Source organism: Microtus pennsylvanicus, chromosome 1 (assembly GCF_037038515.1).
Source record: "Microtus pennsylvanicus isolate mMicPen1 chromosome 1, mMicPen1.hap1, whole genome shotgun sequence".
Lineage (NCBI taxonomy): Eukaryota > Metazoa > Chordata > Mammalia > Rodentia > Cricetidae > Microtus > Microtus pennsylvanicus.
The window spans coordinates 79,106,837-79,131,149 of NC_134579.1; the positions used below are offsets into that span (position 1 = coordinate 79,106,837).

General features: G+C 40.0%; 1 protein-coding gene across 3 annotated transcripts in view; it reads left to right on the forward strand.

Annotated features, from left to right (window-relative positions):
• Window positions 1–24,313, forward strand: part of Prkdc (protein kinase, DNA-activated, catalytic subunit) — a 170,654-nt gene that overhangs the window by 108,964 nt on the left and 37,377 nt on the right. For all 3 annotated transcript variants that reach the window (XM_075970668.1, XM_075970658.1, XM_075970648.1), the window contains exons 60-67: window positions 3,396–3,508; window positions 5,150–5,281; window positions 7,387–7,566; window positions 10,971–11,176; window positions 15,617–15,755; window positions 16,836–17,024; window positions 17,573–17,797; window positions 19,490–19,598. In XM_075970668.1, the coding sequence (XP_075826783.1) occupies window positions 3,396–3,508; window positions 5,150–5,281; window positions 7,387–7,566; window positions 10,971–11,176; window positions 15,617–15,755; window positions 16,836–17,024; window positions 17,573–17,797; window positions 19,490–19,598 (1,293 nt within the window). The remainder of the gene's footprint in view (window positions 1–3,395; window positions 3,509–5,149; window positions 5,282–7,386; window positions 7,567–10,970; window positions 11,177–15,616; window positions 15,756–16,835; window positions 17,025–17,572; window positions 17,798–19,489; window positions 19,599–24,313) is intronic.

Genomic DNA, 24,313 nt, shown 5'->3' on the forward strand with positions numbered 1-24,313 from the left:
TTAAGAAATATTATGTGCATGACAGATCCATTAGTTAGTGACTTTCTGGAACATAAGGGGCAGGAAAGGCAGTAATTGGGGTACAATTAGTAAGCCCAGTCTCAGGGGTAAGAGTTTAAATTCAGACACAGTGTGGAGCAAGCCTTTGGAAAGACTGGATGGAGGAAGGGTATCTGAGAAGAGCCTGGAAGCTTAGGATGCAAGAAGAGAAATGACAAGAAGGATGAAGATAGAAAGGTAAGTGATATTTTTGTTGAGTGGAAGAGACTCAAAATTAGATCAGCAAGGTTTGTGAAGGGCAGAATCCACGCTGAGGGTCCTGTGTAGTCCAGCTGGATAGATGTCCTGGGAACGTGGAGAGCTGTAGAGGATCCTGTAAAGGAAAGAAGCAGGGTACACTTTAGGAAACCACCACCTGATGGATGGAGTAGAAGCAGTCATGAGGACTCTGGTCCCCCTAAAGAGACATATGTGGGTACCACGTAGTATGAGGAGAATGACGCACTATCACTTGGGCCTTAGCAGTCTGAAGGTGAGTAGGTGAGGTGGCTTGCTTTCAGAGCCCATGGGAACCTAACAGGCAGAAGGTCTGGTAGGCCTGCAGACTCAGCCCTGGAAGTGCTGGGGAGATGATAGTTCTTTACAAGACTCTGAGAACAGTAAGTACCTTGGGGAAATGGGCATTCATTCAGATCATAGAACTAAAGTTAGAAGCAAGCACAGCCAAAAGGAGTCAGAAGTATAAAATGAAAACACCAGGTTTTACTCCCAACTACCATTTATAGACATCAGTCTCAAATCTATGACTCATATGCTGTTCTCGAAATCTCCCTTTTTAAAAGAAGATGCAGCCATCTTTTTTGCTACTAACCTGCAGTTTTAGGGTGTGCCAAGAAACTTTCTCTGCATTCCTTCCTCCTTACTTGCTGTTTCTCAGGACTCTTCCTTCTTAGAATGCAGAGCCATTGGTCTTGCTGTAAGGTTGGACTGTCACCCAAAAGGAAGACCTTAACTGTCCTCCTGCACCTTCACATGCCCATCCAAGATGCTTAGATGCCTGCCACTTTCCCTGTTACTTCCTCTGACAAACTACTAAAGACAGGTCCGCATTAGGGCACTTCTGGACTATTTGGCCTCCTTATTGAATGGACCTTAAGCTGAGACTTAAGAGGACAGTTACTGAAGGTAGTAGCAGTTGTCCTGATTTAAAATGAGTGTGTGTGGTGTAGGTGAAATCTGTGGTCTGTGCAGACATTAAGGAAAGAGGTAAAACTTAATTGGAAACATTTTTTTTGTGAATTTTATGTATGGATTTGGAAAAGCTTAAGTCATAGATCTAAAGTAAAATAAATGCTAATATGTTAAATATATTTGAATCTGCCCTTATGTTTTTATAGTTTTAAAATATTCACATACTATGAGAGCAGTTCTTAAAGTATGATGAATTAGCACTTTGTTTTTTGTTTTTTGTTTTTTTTTTGGTTTTTCGAGACAGGGTTTCTCTGTGGTTTTGGAGCCTGTCCTGGGACTAGCTCTTGTAGACCAGGCTGGTCTCGAACTCACAGAGATCCGCCTGCCTCTGCCTCCCAAGTGCTGGGATTAAAGGCGTGCGCCACCACCACCCGGCATTAGCACTTTGTTTATCATCATTAAAAAGAAATGTAGTTTAAAAAATAGAAGTAGTCCTTAGTTTAAGTGTTGCTTCACAAATAATAATTCTCTTAAGACTTTTTACAGTGTTAGGTTAGAACCTAACACCTTGACTACATGGTCTATCTCTGCTGGGTCCCCAGCCCTGACTTTTACACCTTATTTTATTTTTTTGTGATGCTGTTGAATAAAGCCTGGAGTCTTACACATGCTAATCAACCACTTTGAGCTACACTCTCTCCTGTTGTTTATATTTTTATTTGTCTTGATTATTGAGATCAGTTGCATATGCACAGAAACTAAAGAGTCAGACACTTCTCAGAAGCTAAGTAGAAAAAAAAAAGCCAGTTTTCCTATCTACAAAGCCAAATCCCAGAGGCAGCCCCCTATAAATAACCTTTTTAGTATTCAGTAACTCTGAGCAGTGGTTTTATTTTCTTAAGATTTATTTTTATTATTTTTATTTTTGTGTATGTGTGTATCTGTGTAAGTCAATGCCATGTGTGTGCAAGTGCCTTCAGAGACCAGAAGGGGTGTTGGACCTCTTTCAGCTAGAGTTACAGGTTCTCATGCATTCTCATGGATGCTGGGAACTGTACTCAGGTCCTCTGGATGAGTAGCTGTCTCTCCAGCCCAGGCAGTGATTTTATAGTGCTGCTTTTCCCGATATCGTTCTTCATTGTCTTCTGGTTTCACATGACTGACGTTTGAGGTTTTCTGTTGTCCTTACCCTCCTTATGACGCATTCATGCCTCGTCATGGCCGGAGGTCTCATCCTCTGTGTAATTATGTCTTAGCATCTATCTCCTCGGTGCTTGATTTTTCCTCTTACTTTGACAAAAAAAAATCTACTTGTGATTGGGTCGTTTTGTATATGATCATTTTTTCCCTGAATGTTGATAACTATTTTGGCTTATGCTTAGATCTTTGAATGTTTATCACCAAATTTCCATGAATTATACTCTTACTGTGTTCCAATATAAATATTTTTCTTCTTTAAAAATATGTCATTATTATATTTGTGTATGTATGTGTGTCTGTACGCATGTGCTTGTGCCTACCTTCAGTGCCATGATTCATGGTAAAAGAAGAACTTTAGAAGTCTGTTCTCTGTCATGTGTTTGGGGGCATCAAACTCAGATCATCAGGGTTGGCAACACGCTCCTTTACCAACTGAGTCATCTTGCCAGCCATATTTTGTCTTAAGTTTCTTCCAGGTCTTCCTTTTCCAGCCTCATTCCTGGCCATTGTATGGAGAATCTCTCCTCTTTCAGTCTTACCTTTCGTGGACCTAATTATTCCACCTTGATTGATAACTCTTTAGAGACTACTGAAGAAAGGCAACTACAGGTTTCCGAGTTGTCTCAGCACTATTTTCTGGGCTGGCCTTTTCCACCTCACACTTTATACCAGACCTGCTGATTGTCCTTGCTTTCCCTCGGGAGGTGCTGGTCTCAGCAGACCCCGAGTCTTTGGACTGTGCCACACCATGTCCTTTCTTTGTCCACCACTTAATTGGGATTTCCTGGGACAGGTACAACTCTTGTTCCTTATAGGTCAGAATTGCTAGTCTGCCTAGTCTGCTGTTCCTTATGGGTTTGTGTCCTTAACAGATTACTAAATTATAATTTAAAGTAGCGATAAACACATACTTTCACTTTGGGGTATCCTGGGAAAGAGTGGAAGTCAATTGCACATCTTGTTTAATTGGCCATGAGTAGATAAACCTGCTTTATATTCTTCAGGTCCTCACAATCGAGCAGAAATTCTGAGGTTACGCAGAAGATTTTTAAAGGACCAAGAAAACCTCAGTTTGCTCTATGCCAAAAAGGGCCTCATGAAACAAAAACTAGAGAAGGTTTGTATCTTCTTGAATTCAGTACCTATTTTGCATCACAGAGAACTAAATAAGGAAATAAATCCTGTCATCCATTGGTCTTCATAATACATAATACAGGAGTAGCGCTGCACAAGTCCCTTCTGACATTACTAGGCATAAAGGATATTCATGACACCTGCTAAGAAATGGCACCTTCCTAAATCCTTGTCTGCAGGACTGATAGGACTAACTGATTCCTCTCTGCTCACCACTACTTAGCTTTACCTTCTCTGTGCAGACTGGCTTTGTATATGTATAGAAATGCAAGTGCTGGTCATTGCTCTTACAGCTCTAGCTAATTCTGTTCTTCAGGGACAGATGCACAACCACTGTAATTCAGGACCTGAAACTGTAGTGGGAGTGAGAGGCCATGGGGCCTGGAAAATACTGCATGGCTGTTAGGGCTACCAGACAACCCAAAAGCTTCCATGGAGACACAAGTAGAACATGAGTATTTTGGCGGGGAGGGGCATGAGGTCTCATTATACAGACCAGACTGGCCTGGAACCCCAAGGGGTCCACCTGTCTTTGCCTCATAAGTACATGTGCCATCATGCCCAGTGAATTAATTTGTAATATGCAGAAATAATGAACAAACGTGTTTAGTTTATAGCTTCAGTTTTACTTAGAAAGCAGCAATAACCAAATTACCAACAGTTAACATAGATTGTGATTAAAGACTCCTATTGTTATTATAATTCAGTGTAATTTCTTAGCCACTTGACTTCCAGATATAAGTAGGTAGTGTTTGGATGGTTCCTCTGCATATTTATTTATTTATCTATACAATCAAGAAGTTAGTCAGATATGGCAGAACATTGAAGTGTAGATCAACCTGATGTCTGTGAAACAGATACTCAGTGGTGAAGCTGCCAGCCAGTCATTAGACATTAGAGGTCCATGCATTTGTATTTGCATTCATTGAATAAATGTTTCTGAAGCATGATACTCAGAAATTATAGTAAGTGGCAGCCATGAAGTGATGATTTGTTAATGGAGCTAGGTCCAGTACATGACACACAAAAAGACAAGTAGAGATTGTAAAGTACTCCATCAGAACTAAGCTATGAACACATCTATGGAAAGCGTCTCTGGAGAGACCCCTGAGATTGGAACCGCTGATGAGGGAATAGTTGAAGGCACACTGAGAGGCGTGCAGGGACTGAGGAGTATACATGTGAGTGAGTGCGGCATCGCTGTGGACCTTAGACAAGGCTTCCTGTTTGAGGGTTAGAAAGGAGCCTAGCTCAGATGTATACTTTTGTGCATATTCAGATTCAAATTTTTTAGTTAAACCAAAATTTTCATACTGACCAAACTATAGTATGATTAAATTATTACTTTTATACCAAAGATGTATTCTGGCAATTTGATTTTGCATACCTGCTTGATCTTCTTTAGTTTGGCTGGGTTTTTGTTTATTTGGTTGATTGGTTTGTTTGTTTTTTGTTTGTTTGTTTGGTTGATTGGTTTTGAAGCAAGGTAGCCCAGACTGGCCTCAACCAAGGGTGACTTTGAACCTCTCTATCCTTTTACCTCCTAAGCATGCACTACCACACTTGACATACTTGGTTTTCTTACATGAAATCTGTTTTCACTCTTTGCTTCTGGTGATTGTAGGATATCAAGAGTGAGTTAAAAACGAAGCAGGATGCCCAGGTTGTTCTGTACAGAAGCTATCGTCACGGCGATCTTCCTGACATCCAGATCCAGCACAGCAGTCTCATCACCCCCTTGCAAGCTGTGGCCCAGGTCTGCCCACATACTGCATTTTATGTTCACGTTAGAAGCTCTATTTGTGGTTCCAGGGGTCTCTACTCTTTCTAGAAAAAATGGTTTAAAAGGAAAGTGTTTCCCTTAAATGGAAGTTTTAATTTAATTTAATTCCTAGTTTTGTGAAATTTTTTGTCACATGAGGAGACCCTACTGTAGAAGTTAACTAGAAGCATGCACTAACACTGGGTGCCATGTTAGGCACTGAGCTCTCAGCCCCAAGGCTTTCCTCTTTAAAATCAGATTGACATTTATGTTTTTTATCCAGTATCATATTGGAATAATGGGAAGAAGTCAGTGTAAATTTTGAAGTGATAAATAAGCCATTTAGATCAGTGTCTTGTATGCTTTTTGTTTGATCTAAATAATCTGCGTTGACAGGAATTTCTTTTTTAAAACCATATTGTACATGTACTCTCCATCAAGCTTCCACCACTGGAGACGGCAAAAGATTGCGCACTCAACCTAGATGTAGCTGTGTTAAAAAACTAGAGCCCTTAGCTGGGCTGTGGTGGTGCATGCCTTTAATCCTAGCACTCGAAGTAGGTGGGTCTCTGTGTGTTGAAGGCCAGCCTGGTCTGCAGAGCTAGTTTCAGGATACCTAGGACTGTTATACAGAGAAACTCTGTCTCGAAAAGCAATCAATCAATAAATAAAATAAAAAATTAAAATTAAAAAGACTGGAGTTTAGTAATGCTTAGAATATATGGCAGAAGTTACAGGTGCCTCCAAGTGTGGGGCAAGAACGAGACACTCGTCTTCCTCTAATCTCCCGTTTCTCAATCCTGTCGTGAGCTCCATCCTGTCCAAGGGCATCATGATGTGCAGTGCTATCGGCTGGTCACAGGCCTAAGATTGCATCAAATCAGCTCATCCCTTTTTGTGCATATAAAACAGAACGGGGGCACGTTTTTTTTTTTCAAAGAGGCAAGACTGTTTTTTCCTTCTGTTCTCTGAGAAGGGATGTACTGATTGATATTTCTAGTTCCGGTACTTTATTACACAAATGTTTGTTTAGGGAATACCTGCTATATGCCAGCAACTTCTTTAAGTGACATGGTGCAGTGTTGTGTGAGCCAGGCTAGGCTTCTTGTCTTGTTTTAGAAAATACTTGGGAGCCGTGGTATGTGTCACAGGCCCAGCAGGCAGCACTGCCTGCTCCTGAGGTCATTGTTTTTTGGGTTGGGTTTTATTTTTTGCATTTTTAAATTAATTAATTAAATATTTGGAGACGTTGTTCCCCTACAAAGCCCTGGCTGTCCTGGAACTCACTGTGTTAGCCGGACTGGCCTTGAACTCACAGTGATACACCTACCTCTGTCTCGTGTTGGGACTAATGGTGTACAGCACCATCCCCAACTAAGAGGATTTTTATTTCAGTGACTGCAACTGGTCTAACAGAGTGAGTGTTTAGAATTCTCCAACAATGAAGGAATTTGTACATAGCTCTCAGGAATCAGTGATCGGTTAACAAACCTGCTGACTGCTACGTGCTGAATGAAAGCACACAGGCTGATAAAATACTAGGATCTAGCAATAATTCTTACTATTTTCTAAAATTTTATATAGTAACATTATAAATGTTTAAACAAGAAATTTTGCTTAAAAATATTTGTGTGGCTTTGACGTTGCTTTTGTAAAATAGAGTACTTGTTCAATTTTATTCTTATATGTGTGTGTGCCTTCACTAAACAAGTATAGAGAGCTAGGAAGTGTTCATGAAATGTTCACTGCGCAGATGTTGCATGCATACATGCATCAGGACGGTGCCATGGAGCCCCGTCGAAGTCATTCTTTCAAGGTCTTCGCAAGCATGACACCACACATTTGACAGCTTAGTCTCCACACAACATGAAGCATTAAGATCCTAGCTTGAACTGTGACTGTTTGCTTATCATAATCCACATCAAGCCAGAAGTAATTGACTAAATTCTAGGTGCCCTTCCCCTTGTATAATAGCCTGTTCAAATCCTGTGAACTGGATGTAGACATGTAATGGATATATTTTTAACAGTTGGTAATTAAAGTAAAGCTCTAAAACACTACTTCAGGTCTGATTTATGTTTATTTTTTATTTTTAACAGAAAGACCCAATAATTGCAAAGCAACTCTTCAGCAGCCTGTTTTCTGGGATTTTAAAAGAAATGAATAAATTTAAGACAACATCTGAAAAAAACATCATCACTCAAAATTTGCTTCAAGACTTCAACCGTTTCCTTAATTCCACTTTCTTATTCTTCCCACCCTTTGTCTCTTGCATCCAGGTAAAAGTTTGTACACACTTCTTTTTGGTCATATGTTGCTCCTGTCTGACACCTCATGCCCAATGCCATCACCTTGTTTCCTAAGCTGAAACTCGAGGAACAAGGTGTTTAGCAGTAAATGTGTTTTTAGGGTATCTCTTCTAAGTGGGCACATATAATATGTCTTTCATTCTTTTTGCTCCCCAAACATACCCTTGTATATAACAATAATCCGAAACAAAATTTGTGTCTTTTAATAAGCCAGTCTCTTTAGTATTTTGATTAAACTCTGTGCGTATGCGTGTGTGTGTGCATGTGTGTGTAAATGTTTGCCTCCGTGTGTACCTGTACACAACATGTGCCTGGTACCTGCAGAAGTTATAAGAAGGTATCAGATCACCTGGAACTGGAGTTCCAGACTGTTGTGAGCCAGCATGTGGCTGCTGGGTATTGAACTTGAGTCCTCTGGAAGAGCAGCCAGTGCTTTTAACCATTAAGCCATCTTTCTAGCCCCACCTACCTTATTTTTTGGATTAGTGTTTCTTGCTAATCCTGAAACTCTGATTAAGCTAGGTCAGCTGGCAAGCAAACTCCTGTGATCCTCCTCTCTGCCTCCAGGTACTGGAATTCTAGGTGTACTCAGCGTTTTCCATGGGTCCTAGGCATCTGAACTCAAATCTTCATGTTTGCGTGGCACAGAATTCAACAACTAAGCCATTTCCTGAGGCCCTAAACCTTTATTTGGTTTAGTTGTTTTGTTTGGTAGTATTTCAGCAAATTTTTCCTGCCTTGAGGTGTTGATTGAGCACATGTCTGGCTTTGTTCTAAGTGATGTTGTCACAGCCTTGAAGAGACATATGCCACCCCAAACTTCCGCTCTTCACAAGTGTCACCAACAAACAAGACAAAGACTAAACTATATGCTTGAGTGATACAGAACTATTAAAATCCTACAGAATGGTAATCGAGCAGATTACGTAAATGGCCTTTGATTGGGTCAGGTATGCTGTCATTACAGATATCTAGTATTGGGTCAGAGAAGTCTTCCAAGGAGACTCATTTGCAGCAGAGAACTCAGTATAAGTACACTGCCAGTTATTACTTCAGTATACTTACCAGATTCTCATATTTAACTAATGAAAATGAGCATGAAAGCTCAGCAAGAAAAGGCACCTGCCACCAAACCTCATCACTTGAGTTTTATCCCCAGGACCCACATGACAGAGGGGAGAACTGACTCCCACAAGTCGTCCTCTAGCCTCCACACACATGCACATGTATCCATTTGCCTATTCACCTACACACATACATGCGCAATGAATTGTAACGGGAACTAGCCAGCTGCTTGTCGTCCCAGCTGCCCTGCTAGCTTACATCAGAAATAATCACACAGAAACTGTATTCATTTAAACACTGCCTGGCCCATTAGTTCTAGCCTCTTATTGGCTAATTCTCACATCTTGATTCAACCCATTTCTAATAATCTGTATGTCACCACAAGCTCGTGGCTTACTGGGAAAGATTCAGTATGTCTGACCGGGCAGCTCCATGGTGGCTCTCTCTCTGTCCTTCTTCCCAGCATTCAGTTCTGTCTACTCCGCCTACCTAAGTGCTGCCCTATCAAAAGGCCAAGGCAGTTTTTTTTTTTATTTATTTATTTTGGTTTTTTAAGACAGGGTTTCTCTGTGGCTTTGGAGCCTGTCCTGGAACTAGCTCTTGTAGACCAGGCTGGTCTCGAACTCACAGAGATCCGCCTGCCTCTGCCTCCCGAGTGCTGGGATTAAAGGCAGTTTCTTTATTCAACCAATGAAAGCAACACATAGAAGAACCTCCTACACCAATAAATAGGAATTTTTAATCTTTAAAATGATGTTAGGATATAGAGAGCAGAGTCAACAGTTAGTAGTGCTTCCTGCTTTTCCAGAGAACCTGAATTCAGTTCCCAGCATCTAAGTCAGGTGGCTCACAACTACCTGTAAATACAGCTCAAGGGGATCCAATGCCTACTTCAGGCCTTCATGCGTACCCAAAGTCACATGACATATACACATACAGTAAAGTAAAAATCTTTTTAAATTTTAGCATTTTCCATTTTTATTGTTTTTGATACATTTTTTAATTAAAATAGAATTTGTCTTTTTCCCCCTTTCTTTTACTTCCTCCAGCCTATCCCACTACCATCTCCAGTCTCAAACTAATAGACCCTCGTTTGGTTACTATTGTCAAATATATGTGTACTGTATGTATTTGTATACATAAATTTATCAGTACCATCTGCTGAGTTGGTTTTATTGTTTGTGTGTATATGGTTTCAAGGATGACAACTTTGTATGGAATAACCAATAAGAGAGCTCATTCCTGGGCGAGGCTAACTCTCCCTTGCCCATCAGTCATTCCTTACCTGTAGTTCTTTGTCCAGGGGTGGAGATGATGAAATTATCCTCTTCCGTGTTAGTATGTCCCTGTGATGGTCTCTATTTTCTCTATAGTGAAGCTTCCTTGATGAGGGGTGGTAGCTACACTCATCTATGACTATAAGAATAAGATTTGGAATACAGTAAGTTATACTGGTCTAGCAAAGTGGCAGTAATGGGTTTTTTTTCTAATATATAGGTTTCCAATACTCAATGCTATTGAGTGAGTCTTAAGTCTATTTAAATAGCTGCTGGTTACCACTAGCGTGTGAATATTTTCTGTGTCTTAAGCATAAAAGTTTGTTTACTGAAATATAATTTTATTTTGGTTTTCTTGTATTATTAGCCCTTTCTAAAGATGACAGACATTTTTATTTGTTTGCTTTGGAAATCTTCTAGTCTTCATCTCGGCAGCCACATATATATGTGTTACAACTTCAAGGGGAGCTTGGGACCAAGTTCTTAGGGTGCTATACAAGTCCAGATGTGTGTAGAGAACTGCATGTGCACCCCATCTGTTTGGAATGCTATAGTAAACATCGTCTGGATAGTGAGTTGAGGGTATTTCTCATAACTTTGTTTATAGGCCATTTTCATAATTCATGAAATCATCTTTCCAAATGTCATTAAATAAGTTAGCCTCTTGGTAGAAAAATGTTTGCAAAGACTAATAGGCAGGTCAGTATACCCACTTTTTGATAAATAAATATAAAATCTTTATTTTCAGCTGCTTTTCTTAACAACTGAAGCTAAGTGCATAAATATTCCTATAAATTGGCATTTTTTGGAATGCTTGGATTGGAAATTTAAGAATAAAAGGTTTGTTTTTTCCCTTTGCAGAAATTGAGTGTTGGTAAGAATTTTGCTAATAGAATTGCACAGACACTTTCCTGATATCACTGTCTACTACCACTGGTTAGGGCAAAGTAATTTCTCTTATGTTTAATAAAATAAAACAATCACTTGTGATGATGTCATCCACATTTTAAACAGCTATATGTGGTTTTATAGGAAATCAGTTGCCAACACCTAGACTTGCTGAGTCTTGACCCAGCTGCTGTTCGAGTGGGGTGCCTGGCCAGTCTGCAACAGCCTGGAGGTATCCGTCTTCTGGAAGAGGCGCTACTCCACCTGGCACCAGAACAGCCACCTACCAAACGAGTCCGGGGCAAGACTTGCTTGCCACCTGATGTTCTGCGGTGGATGGAACTTGCTAAGTAAGCTTGGGATGGACCATTCTTGGGAGGACAATAAATCAACTAAAGTGGCACACTAAAAAAATGAGCTGGTAAGGAGGCTGCAAAGCTGGCGCAGTGGTTAGAAGAACTTGCCCTCAGAATACTCAAGCTCAGGTTCCTAGTACCCGTGCTGGACAATTCATAACCACCGTAAATCCAGTCCCAGGGTAGCCAACATTATTCTGGCCAACACACACACATTTCTTTTTTTCTTCCTCTTTTATTGAGCTAATAAAAACATTTCAGGGGCTGGAGAGGTGGCTCAGAGGTTAAGAACACTGGCTGCTCTTCAAGAGGTCCTGAGTTCAATTCCCAGCAACCACATGGTGTCTCACAACCATCTGTAATGGGATCTCATGCCCTCTTCTGGCCTGCAGGCAGACATGCAGGCAGAACACTATATACATAATAAATACATAAAATCTTAAAATAAAATTCAGTCTGAATTTTAGTCTATATGTCAAATGGCTGCCATGAAAAGAAATATTTTGCTTAAAGAAACATTAACTGTGTTTTAACTCTGTTATTTTAATGTTAAACAATTGTCTAGATTCATTATTATCTACCACAGTTACCTTACTGTTAAGTATCTGTAGCTAGGTATTTATAGTTCCTAATGGTTCCTGATATTTTTATAGCTTTGCTAAGATGAATAATGGATAACTCATTATTTTCAGCAGTACTCAAAATTGCAGAAACTGTTCAATACAGTTACTTTATTTGGAAATACAAATTCTGCTATATATGCCATTTCGCGTGATGTCTGATTCATCCTTTTTCTTGGTTTTAGCATATGATAGCCTAGCCTAATCTTGAGAAGGATGCTAAGTTAGAGTTCAGAGGGCCTTCAAGATGGCTCGGGGTGAAGGCACTTGCCACGTGAACCTGACGACTACAGTTCAATCCCCAGATCCCACGTTTCACAAAACCATCTCCTGAGAGTTGTGCACTGACCTCCACATGCATGTTATCCCCCCAGGCGCGCGCGCGCGCACACACACACACACACACACACACACACACACACACACACACACACGCTCCCGCACGAACAAAGATTTTAAGTCAGCCAGGTTGACATTTGTGAGTTCAATCCCTGATACTGCAAAAAACGAAGAGTCCCCTAGAAAATGTATATACTTTTAAACATAGTTAACTGAACATCAAGTAGGAGAACAAGGAGAGTGCTAACAAGGGAAAGATACAGGGCCAGGGTAATCCAAAGACTACTTCCTTGTAGGATAATCCAAAGAATACTTCCTTGTAGGATAATCCAAAGAACACTTCCTTGTAGGATAATCCAAAGAACACTTCCTTGTAGGATAATCCAAAGAACACTTCCTTGTAGGATAATCCAAAGAACACTTCCTTGTAGGATAATCCAAAGAACACTTCCTTGTAGGATAATCCAAAGAACACTTCCTTGTAGGATAATCCAAAGAACACTTCCTTGTAGGATAATCCAAAGAACACTTCCTTGTAGGATAATCCAAAGAATACTTCCTTGTAGGATAATCCAAAGAACACTTCCTTGTAGGATAATCCAAAGAACACTTCCTTGTAGGATAATCCAAAGAATACTTCCTTGTAGGATAATCCAAAGAACACTTCCTTGTAGGATAATCCAAAGAATACTTCCTTGTAGGATAATCCAAAGAACACTTCCTTGTAGGATAATCCAAAGAATACTTCCTTGTAGGATAATCCAAAGAATACTTCCTTGTAGGATAATCCAAAGAATACTTCCTTGTAGGATAATCCAAAGAATACTTCCTTGTAGGATAATCCAAAGAACACTTCCTTGTAGGATAATCCAAAGAATACTTCCTTGTAGGATAATCCAAAGAATACCTTGTAGGATAATCCAAAGAACACTTCCTTGTAGGATAATCCAAAGAATACTTCCTTGTAGGATAATCCAAAGAATACCTTGTAGGATAATCCAAAGAACACTTCCTTGTAGGATAATCCAAAGAATACTTCCTTGTAGGATAATCCAAAGAATACTTCCTTGTAGGATAATCCAAAGAATACTTCCTTGTAGGATAATCCAAAGAATACTTCATTGTAGGAGCTATTTTTTCCCACTGCTTCAGATACATGGTTCCACAATGGATGACATCTTGTATCAATGTTTTCATGGAATAAGAACATATCTACATGCTTGTATGCACACAGGGGAGGGCAGAGAGAGAGAAATGGGCATTATGAAGCACAAATGTAAAACCAGCACCTGGGAGACTGAGGCAGGATGATATCTGTGAGTTCACGACTTGGAAGTGTGAACTGCAGGGCAGAGGAAGGACTGGCTAAGACTAGGTCCATTGCAGAACATTTACCTGGTATGCTTGAGTTTCTGGCTTTCATTCAGGGGAGAGAGGGGGAAGCATAGGGAGGGAGGGAGGGAAAGGAAGGAAGGATGGATGGATGGACGGAAGGATGAATACAACTTTTACAGGCTTAAACTTCACATATTTGTTTCTAACTTTATTTAATAGTTTAGCCTTTTCTTGCTGTATTATGGTTATCATTTTGATCAAGTTTTAGTAGACATTTGGGAACCAGGGTAGGGTGAAGATGGGGATTTCTTTATTTGCTTGTGGATAATATCTCTTTCTGTCCTCAACTTCTGACTATGAACTGCTGTTGTTCAACACCTATGTGTCAACCCCTGCCTCTGACCTTTGACCTCAAGCATCTGGGCAGTAACAGAAACATGTCAGTTTAATCTGAGTTTGGATTTAGTGTGTTCACGATTCATAGGGGTTCTACACAACTTGCTGCTCACATGTCTTCCTCTCTTCCCTTGGTCCTTGAGAAAAAAAGCTGAGCAAGCACTTTCCCACTGAATTAAAGCCTGAGCAATTTCACCTCTTCCCTCCCCCATCCCCTGCCCTTTTGGAGACTTAGGGTCTTGGTAAGTTGTTCAGACTGGCCTTAAGCTCACTATGTAGCCCCGAAGCTAGCTTAGACTTGTAACCCTCCTGCCTCAACTCCCTGATCAGCTAACATTCCATACACCAACTTTCCCAAGCAAAGTTTGATTGCTAAGAGAGATTCGGTGTCCAGGAAGTAAACCAGAATGCAGGAGAATCAGTGAGGAAGTAGTAGTCTCAGGTGTTGTAAGGAGAGGGCCACCTGACTAGCTTACACCCAAAATAACCACACAGAAACTGTATTAATTAAAACACTGCTTGGCCATTAGCTCTAACTTCTTATTGGCTAACTCTTACATACTACTTTAACCCATCTCCATTAATCTGTGTATCGCCATGTGGCAGCTGCTTACCAGAGATTCTAACCAGTGTCCATCTCCGATGGAAGATCCATGGCTTCTCTGACTCTGCCCTTCTTCCTCCCAGCATTCAGTTCTGTTTTCTCCACCTACCTAAGTTCCACCCTATCAACTAGGCCAAGGCAGTTTCTTTATTCATTAACCAATGAAAGCAACACATAAACAGAAGGACCTCCTACACCACTCAGGTGACTAGTCTGCTGTAGACAGTCAGGAAAAAAAATAGGTTGGGTTTGAAAAGAAACTTGAAAGAGGAAGGGAATGAACTTTATAAACACTAACTTCAGAATTTCATAGTGATAGAATCTTGCTTAACGAACTTAAGCTATTGTTTTAACAAAGTTAGCTGTGTAGGTCAGTATTATCTAGAACTCATGATCCTCCTGCCTTACCCTTCTGGTATTGGGATTATAGGCATGCAACACTATGCTGTGCAAGTCAGATTTTTATTAAGAGGAACTGATGAGTAAGTGTTCTAACAAATATTAAAGCTACATGGAAAATTTTTGTTCCTAAAATACAGTTCCTTAGAGCATAAACTAAACCACCAATAGGGTGAGAGTTATTCCTTGCTTCTGGCTTTTCCTTAGGGCTAGACAGTAACTCCAAATGGCACCACCTTATTTAATGAGACTTTATACATACATAAACTTTTAAGATTATTCTTTAGACAGGTTCTCTATAGTACAGTGTAGTCTGGTCTCAAATTAGTGACCGGCTTTCCAGATTTTTTTTCAAATACATATTAGAATAATTTGGGCTTTTGGGTTAATTAAAGAAGTAAAAATTAAAGGGAACTTCAAAACTGTTTAATTTTATATTTCCAGAAAAAGAAAAATACTGCTTGTAGCTGGGAATAGTGTGGTACACACTTTTAATCCCTGCACTCGGGGGAGGCAGAGGCAGGTAGATTCAAGGGCTAGCCTGGTCGATAGAGTGAATTCCAGAATAGCCAGGGCTATTACACAAGAAACCTGTCTCAAAAAAAAAATGTGTTTGTATCTCAACTTTCATAAATATTTGGAGTCTTTATTCAACATTAATGTAAATTGTGTGATGTTAACTGATCTGGACTTTCTTGGCTTGCTTGCTATTTATTCTCTCTCTCTTTTTTTTTTTTGAAGACTGTATCGATCAATTGGGGAGTATGATGTCCTCCGTGGCATTTTTGGCAGTGAGTTAGGAACAAAGCAGGACACTCGGAATGCACTATTAGCAGAAGCCAGAAGTGATTATTCTGAAGCTGCTAAGCTGTATAATGAGGTAAAACCAGTCTCTGGCAAATATATCAGTTCCTTAAACACCTTGGCTCTGTACATTTAAAATGAACTGTTAGGGGCTGGAGAGATGGCTCAGAGGTTAAGAGCACTGACTGCTCTTCCAGAGGTCCTGAGTTCAATTCCCAGCAACCACATGGTGGCTCACAGCCATCTATAGTGAGATCTGGTGCCCTAAATAAATAAATCTTTTAAAAATAAAATAAAATAAAATGAACTGTTAACTTTAATGTTTAAGATGAATAACTAAATGTGGTTTTATAATAACCAATTGTGACATGATTGTTACTGTGTCTTGCTCTTTTTAAGCAACACTGAAAAGGCAAAGCATTTCATAGACTGCGAAGTACAGAACACTATACAGTACTTCTGTGACCGCTGCTGTGTTTACCATTTCTATGGGGGTATTGCTTTCCTTCACTTAGAAAATATGGTAAAGTGAAATAGACTTTGATTTTGATATAGTTTGGTTTTGTATGTCTTATTTTATTTCAAATTGGCCAAGATAGTAGGTGTCAAACTTTAGGATCTGCAGCCTATAAAACTATTGAGTGAGTGATCTCAGCTTTGACGCATACAACAGTCTGCAAATGTCCTCAACTTTGTATTTTAACTCTAAGAACATGTTAAGTGATAGATAATGCACAGTCTTGACTTAAAGCAAATTCGCATCACTTACCTGGCTTTCCTGGTGAGTTCTCAGTGGGATGAATTTCTTCTCATTCGTGTCCTTTTTGTTTGTTTTGGGGTTTGCGACAAGTTCTTACTTTGTAGTCCTAGCTATCCTGGAACTCACAGAGCTCTGCCTGCCTCTACCTCCTGAGTGCTGGGATTACAGGCATGTACCACCATGCCTGGCCGCATTTCTTACTATAAGGTTCTTTCATTTTGTTTTGTCTTTTTTCTTCTATTCATTGTTATTTTAAATATTACCTCATTTCTCTCATGTTGCCATGAATATGAAATGATTGTCTTTAGTATGTATGTTATAATACCCTTCCTTTAAAAATGTATTTGTATCTATATTTTTTCAACTCCAAAAAATAACCCTCTTTTTTTCTCCCAGGCTTTAAATAAACAGGAGTGGGTGGATGGTGAACCCACAGAGGCTGAGAAGGAGTTCTGGGAACTGGCATCCCTTGACTGTTACAACAACCTGTCTGAATGGAAACCACTTGAATACTGTTCTACAACCAGTGTAGGCAGTGAAAATCCTCTAGACCTGAGTAAAATATGGAGCGAACCATTTTACCAGGTGTGTAGGATTATTTTTTAGTAACTGAAGTAAATGTTCTAAATAGTAATGAGTTTTCCAGTTAATATAACTACTTTAAAATTTTCTAAGATTAAGATAGTAGTTTTGAAGCCGTGGTGTTAAATTCCGTGTCACCTTTTAGCTAGCCATTTCAAAATAAATGGGAGGTGTTTTATAGTAGACATTTATCTCCTGCTGTCTTTTATGCTACTGAGAAGACAGTCTGCATCATGTTATCCAGCGAGGCAGTTACAGGCCCTCCCATACCCATGCTGCTTCCTTCTCACGCTGTCGCTCCCCAGTTTGCCGCCAGGTGGACCCCTTTCTTCTGTGGAAAGGATCACGTATTTTGTGATTAGAAGACAATCCATCTTAGATGCACTTGGTTTTAAAATTGTAGTTTTAGGCTACAGCATCAGACATCATTATTTTGCTTCTCAGTCCTAAAACAATAAAATTATTCCAAAGAATATTTCAGGTAGAAAATAATTGCTTTCACTCAGATTGGCGCTCTAAGTTGGTAGCGGATTGTTGTTGTTGTTCCGCAGGAGACATATCTCCCGTATGTGATCCGAAGCAAACTGAAGCTCCTGCTTCATGGAGAAGGCAACCAGTCTCTGCTGACGTTTGTGGATGAAGCCATGCACAAGGAGCTGCAGAAGACGATCCTGGAGCTTCAGTATAGTCAGGAGCTGAGTCTCCTTTACATCTTGCAAGACGATATTGACAGAGCCACATATTACATTAAAAATGGCATTCAGATTTTCATGCAGGTAATACATATGGGTCTCTATGATGTATACTGTTTTTATTATAATCGTTTTAAGTGTCAGTAATCTCATGTGCACACATACACACACAAAAGACCAATGAAAACCTGTGTGCTCTCACATATAGTACCTGTTCTTTCTTTGAATTCTAATAGTGATCTCTATTTTTCCTTTGTCTCAATCATTTTTTTCTTCACTGTTGTTAGTGTTCTACTTTTTGTTATTTCTTTAGTTTAACCTTTTTTACACTGTGCAATGTGGAATTTTCTCTGGGATTGTTGTTTAGAAATTTAGTTAATTTATAAGTAAATACATAAACTGATCTAATCTCTCTGTGTGGACACAATACAGATTGCCATCTCAGTAGTATTAAAAGAGAACATGAACCATTCTTCTGGGTAGTCATACCAGGGAGGTTAATACTTGTTTGAAGATACATTCCAATTGCTTTGAAAGGACTAACTAAAAGTAATGTAAGATTTAACACTGCAGAATTTAATTGGGAAATCAGTTACTGTGCCCTGTGTTCATTTTCTGCCCTTTTGTTTGTTTGTTTTCATGGTTGGTAGTTGGTTTGTTTCTTTAGTAACCACTAACAGTCTACCAATAATGTTAAGCATAGAAACATAGTCATTTATTTTTTTCATTTTAAAGTAAATTAGTGAGCTGACTAGAAAGACTTGGTATCAGGACTGGAGAGATGGCTCAGTGGAGAAAGTACTTGTTAGCATGAGGACCAAGGTCAGATTCCAGGAGCTGTGTAAAGCTAGATATGGTAGCATCTATCTGTCACCTCAGCGCTTCTCTAATGAAACGGGAGATGGAGGGGAATTCCTAGGAGCTCTTACTGCACATGCTGCTTAGAGGGAGTATCAGCTGAGGGACTGACTGCCTCTGTCAGATTGGTCTATGGGCATGTCTTGAGGCAGGTGGTCCCACCCTGGGCAGGTGGTCCTGGATTGTTTAGGAAAACAAGCTGAGTGTACTGCTACTGCGGGAAGCAAGCCTTCTCCTATGGTCTCTGCTTCAGTTGTTACTTCCCAGTACCTGCTCTGAGTTCCTGGACTTTCCATGGTGATGAACTTTAACCTGTAAACCACATAAATTCTTTCCTCCTCAACTTTCTTTTGGGCTTGGTATTTTATTGCAGCAACAAAAAAGCAAACCATGGCAGTCCAGCTAACCTTGTGTAACACCAGCCAAGGGAGGAGAGCGAGGACTGGCACCCAAGCTTGCACTGTGACCTCCACACAAGTACATGACATGCTTCTACCCTCACACACACAAAAGATAAATAAAAAGGAGTGGGCTTCTGTGGTTCTCAATTTTTTATTGTAAGATACTATGATTTTTAAAATTTGGTGCAAACTAGGAATGTAGCTTGCAGAAGAGTATTTGTCTACCATGTAAATAGACCTGGAATAGATCCTTACTAGAAGAAAGATAGAACAAGGAATCTGATAGCCAGATTGTGCTGATCTCATTGATATAGTTGAAACAAGATGTAACTGAAATCCTAAATAATTTTTTAGTTTAACCCATTTAATAGTTGTTTCCAAGGCATAATTGTTAAGCACTCTGAGACACTACCTGATTCTTACATTTATAGGGTAGTTGCTATATGGTGTGTTTTTTTAAACCATTAAAAGTTTTATGTAGTATGTTCCCTTTATAACAAGGCTTTTTTTCCCCTAGAATTATTCTAGTATTGATGTCTTCTTACACAGAAGTAGACTTGCCAAGTTACAGTCTGTGCAGACTTTAGCAGAAATTGAGGAGTTCCTCAACTTTATAAGTAAACATGGTAAGTTTTAAGCTTGTTATTATTTTTTCCTTTCTAATTGTGGAAGGCCCTTAACACCTGAATTTTTCTTAATGAAGCTAAACTTAACGTATGGGATGAAAACTGCCTTGGATGTGTCCTAAAAATGCACCTGTCACTCGATTAAATGTTTAAAATGGTCCAGCACTCTTGTTTCAGGAACTGGAAATACAAAGCCAAACAAAATATCGACAGCTTGAAGTACTCAAACAATGATTCCAGGGTTGGACCTGGAGGCTCCTGAAGGGGGACCCTAGTGCAGTGTGGAGAGAAGGGCTCCGAGAGCCCTCCCCAGAGGCCCACTGCCATGACAGACCTCACTGTCCAGAATGGGGGGGGGGCGTGGTGAGTCTGAGGAGACAGTGGGGAGGAGGTGGCAGGCTCTGGACAACAGGAGAGAGCATGTAGGTCCCTGCACCACCAACAGCAGATTTTACTCTGGTTCCTCTGAAAAACCATACAAGAGATCAAGAAAGTATATATCTTTGTAAGGGAAATGTCTTCATTCTAAATCTGTTTCAATTTTCTTTTGAATAGTTAAAAATGATTTATCAAATGTTTTTATAGCTTGCTCATTGTTTCCTGTTTTAAATTTAAAGAAGTATTGTATTTTTAAGCCATCTTAAGTACTTTCTACCTCTAATGAGTTATTAGTCTTTCTTTATTAGTTAATTTATTTATTTTACATCCCTGCCACAATTTCCCCTCCCTCTGCTCCTTCCAGTTCCTCTCCCCTGTCCGGGTCTGTTCCCATCTCCCAATTCACTCCTCTATTTCTGTTCAAGGAAGGGCAGGTCTCCCATGAGTATCCACAAAACATGGCACATCAAGTTGTAGTAAGACTAAGCACCTCCACGTGTATTTTTTATTAATTTTATTGAGCTCTACGTTTTTCTCTGCTCCCCTCCCTTCCTCTCCCCTCGCCTTCTACCCTCTCCCATGATCCCCATGATCCGAGTTTACTCAGGAGATCTTGTTTTTTTCCTACTTCCCATGTAGATTAGATCCATGTATGTCTCTCTTACGGTCCACATTGTTGTCTAGGTTCTCTGGGATTGTGATTGGTAGGCTGGTTTTCTTTGCTTTATATCTAAAAGCCACTTATGAGTGAGTACATGTGATATTTGTCTTTCTGGGTCTGGGTTACCTCACTCAAAATAATGTTTTCTAGCTCCATCCATTTGCCTGCAAATTTCAAGATGTCATTATTTTTCTGCTGTGTAGTACTCCATTGTGTAAATGTACCACATTTTCCTTATCCATTCTTCGGTCAAGGGGCATTTAGGTTGTTTCCAGGTTCTGGCTATGACAAACAATGCTGCTATGAACATAGCTGAGCACATGTCTTTGTGGTATGATTCAGCATTCTTTGGATATATACCCAAAAGTGGTATTGCTGGGTCTTGAGAAAGGTTGTTTCCTAATTTTCTGAGAAATTGCCATACTGCTTTCCAAAAGGACTATACCAGCTTACACTTCCACCACCAATGCAGGAAGTGTTCCCTTTACCCTACATCCTCTCCAGCATAAATTGTCATCAGTGTTTTTGATCTTGACTGTTCTTACAGGTGTAAGATGGAATCTCAGAGTTGTTTTGCATTTCTCTGATGACTAAGGATGTTGAGCATTTCCTTAAGTGTCTTTCAGCCATTTTAGATTCCTCTGTTGAGAGTTCTCTGTTTAGGTTTGTACCCCATTTTTTTATTAGATTATTTGTTCTTTTGATGACCAATTTCTTGAGTTCTTTGTATAATTTGGAGATCAGTCCTCTGTCTGATGTGGGATTGGTGAATATCTTTTCCCATTCTGAAGGCTGTCGTTTTGTGTTGTTGACTGTGTCCTTTGCTTTACAGAAGCATTTCAGGAGGAGGTCCCATTTATTAATTGTTTCTCTCAGAGTCTGTGCTATTGCCTCCCCATGTATTAAGGATAAGCAAGGTGACCCAGTATGAAAAGTAGGGTCTCAATGACTCAGCCGTCAAGAGCACTGGCTGTTCTCCCAGAGATCCTGAATTCGATTTCCATAACCACATGGTGGCTCATAACCATCTATAGTCTTTTTTTTTAAATACATAATTTCTTTTAAAAAGAATTTTAGCCGGGCGATGGTGGCGCACGCCTTTAATCCCAGCACTCGGGAGGCAGAGGCAGGCGGATCTCTGTGAGTTCAAGACCAGCCTGGTCTACAGAGCTAGTTCCAGGACAGGCTCCAAAGCCACAGAGAAACCCTGTCTCGAAAAAACAAAAAACAAAAAACAAAAAAAAAAAAAGAATTTTATACAAAATATTCCTATCATAATTTCTACTTCTCCAACCCCATCTAGATCCTCCCCATCTACCCAACAGCTCACCTCTTTTTCTCTATTTATTAAAGAAATAAACAACTAGAACAAAAAAAAAGAAAACAGAATTTTAAAAGAGAAGAAACAAACATACCCAAAAAACACAAAGTCAGAAACCATAATATATAAACAAAAGACCAGAAAGAGATAAAAATGCCCAAACAAAGCAGTATGAGGCATAAATTCTTCAAAAATACCTGTAAGTTTGTTTTGTGCAGTCATCTACTGCTGGCCTTGGGGGCTGTCCTGAAGTGTGGCTGCTATCCAGGAGCCTCCACTGGAGACAGCTAATTTTTCCTTTGCAAGCAGCTGTAAATTGCGGATAGCTTTTTGATTAGAAGTGGGAGATCATATCTCCTCCTCTCTCTCAGGACTGGGATCCTGTTGACTTGAACCTGTGCAGCCTTGGTGCATGCTGCCACGGTCTCAGTGAGTTCTCTTGTAGTTACCCGTCCCTCTGGCTCCTGCGGTCCTTTCACCTCCTCTTACACATAGGTCCCAGAGCCCTAAGAGGAAAGGTCTGGTGAAAGCATCCATTTAGGACTGAGAGCTCTAAAATCTCCGTCTCTGTACTCTGTCCAGTTGTAGGCCTCTATTGAGTCATGTTCCTGTCTGTTGAAAGAGAAGGCTTTTCTGATGATGACTGAGTGACCTATAGCTATAGCTGAATTTCATTATGGTTTCCATGTAGCCCTTCAAATAGCCTTTAGTGTTAAGTTTTCTGTCCCCGTATTCCCTCCTTTACCTTCCTCTTCCCTCTCCCTCCCTGTTTGATGCTCCATTCCAGTCTGGGTCCCCCCACAGCTCCTACCTACCCATAACTATATATTCTGTTTCCCCTTCTTAGAGAGATCCTTCCCTCCCCCTAGTCCCTTACTCTGTACCTGACCTCTGTAGTTATATAGGCTGTAGCCTGCTTATCAAAGACTTAACAGCTAGCCCCATTGACTAGCCTCATCCAATTATAAGTAAATACATAGCATATATGTCTTTCGTGTCTGGGTTGCTTTACTCAGGATGATTTTTTTTTCCAGCTCCAACCATTTACTGTGAATTTTATGATTTCATTTTTTGGCCTACTGAGTAATATTCCATTGTGTAAATGCACCTCATTTTCTTTATATATTCATCCATTTACAGACATTTAGACTGTTTCCAATTTCTGGCTATTTTGAATAGAGCAGCAATGAGCACGGTTGAGACAATGTCTCAGTAGTAGAAGGTAGAGTCCCCTATATCACACCAAATGCTGTGACAGACCCGATGCACATCTGGGATGACATCATCACAAATCGGTAGGATATGGTCTTATTGAGCCAAAGGGAGATTCTTTTCCAGAATTGCCAGCATGAAGGTTATTTGAAACCAAGGCTTATAAAGATGTGGTGTTTAGCATACCCTTCTCATCCTGGTCACCTACATAAACTATTCTAACAAAACTTCATATGTGCAGTGTCTCTTTCAGACTTAGGTTCCCCCAAAGATATCCTTGTGGTCCACTAGCTGTGCTTGATGTAGGCCCAAGAGTGTTATAGCTGGCTCTCGAAGCAGATCAGTTCCATCATCCTGAAGAATTATCTCTGATTTCCATAGTGACTGCACAAGTTTGCACTCCCACCAGCAATGGAGGAGTGTTCCACTTGGTCCACATGCTTGCCAGCATGCGCTATCCTTTGATTTATTTGTCTTTGTCATTCTGACAGGTGTAAAATGAAATTTCAAAGAAGTTTGGACTTGTATTTCCCTCATGACTGAGGATGTTGAACATTTCTTTGTTTTCAGCCATTCATGTTTTATCTTTTGAGAACTGTGTTTTGTTCTGTTCCCCATTTTTAAATTTTCTAAAAGCTATATAAGGTGTACTGTTTTTCTTCTCATTTTATGGTGTCCTAAAAGTTAACTAAGTTGTATAAGGTGGTGCAGGTTAAGTTAAAGATGTGAACTCAGGCTGTCTGATATAAAGGTATTTCTTTTTTCTTTTTCTTTTTTTAAGATGGTTTCTCTGTAGCTTTGGTGCCTGTCCTGGAACTAGTTCTTGGAGACCAGGCTGGCCTCGAACTCATAGAGATCCACCTGTCTCTGCCTCCCGAGTGCTGGGACTAAAGGTGTGTCACCACCGCCCAGCTGCTAGAGGTGTTTTTAACTACTGCTTCCCAGCCATAGAAAGACTATAAACATTGGCAGTGTGAGATTTCAAAATTGTGAGAATTGTTCTCAAACTAGATTGCTGTAGATCGTAGACATGTGCCTGCATGACCCTAGGGCTGAGACGCGTATCCTAATTGGATATAGGATGAGTGCCCAGCGTGTGTTGTCCATATCCACACTGTTAATAACAATGAGTCCCATTGTTCC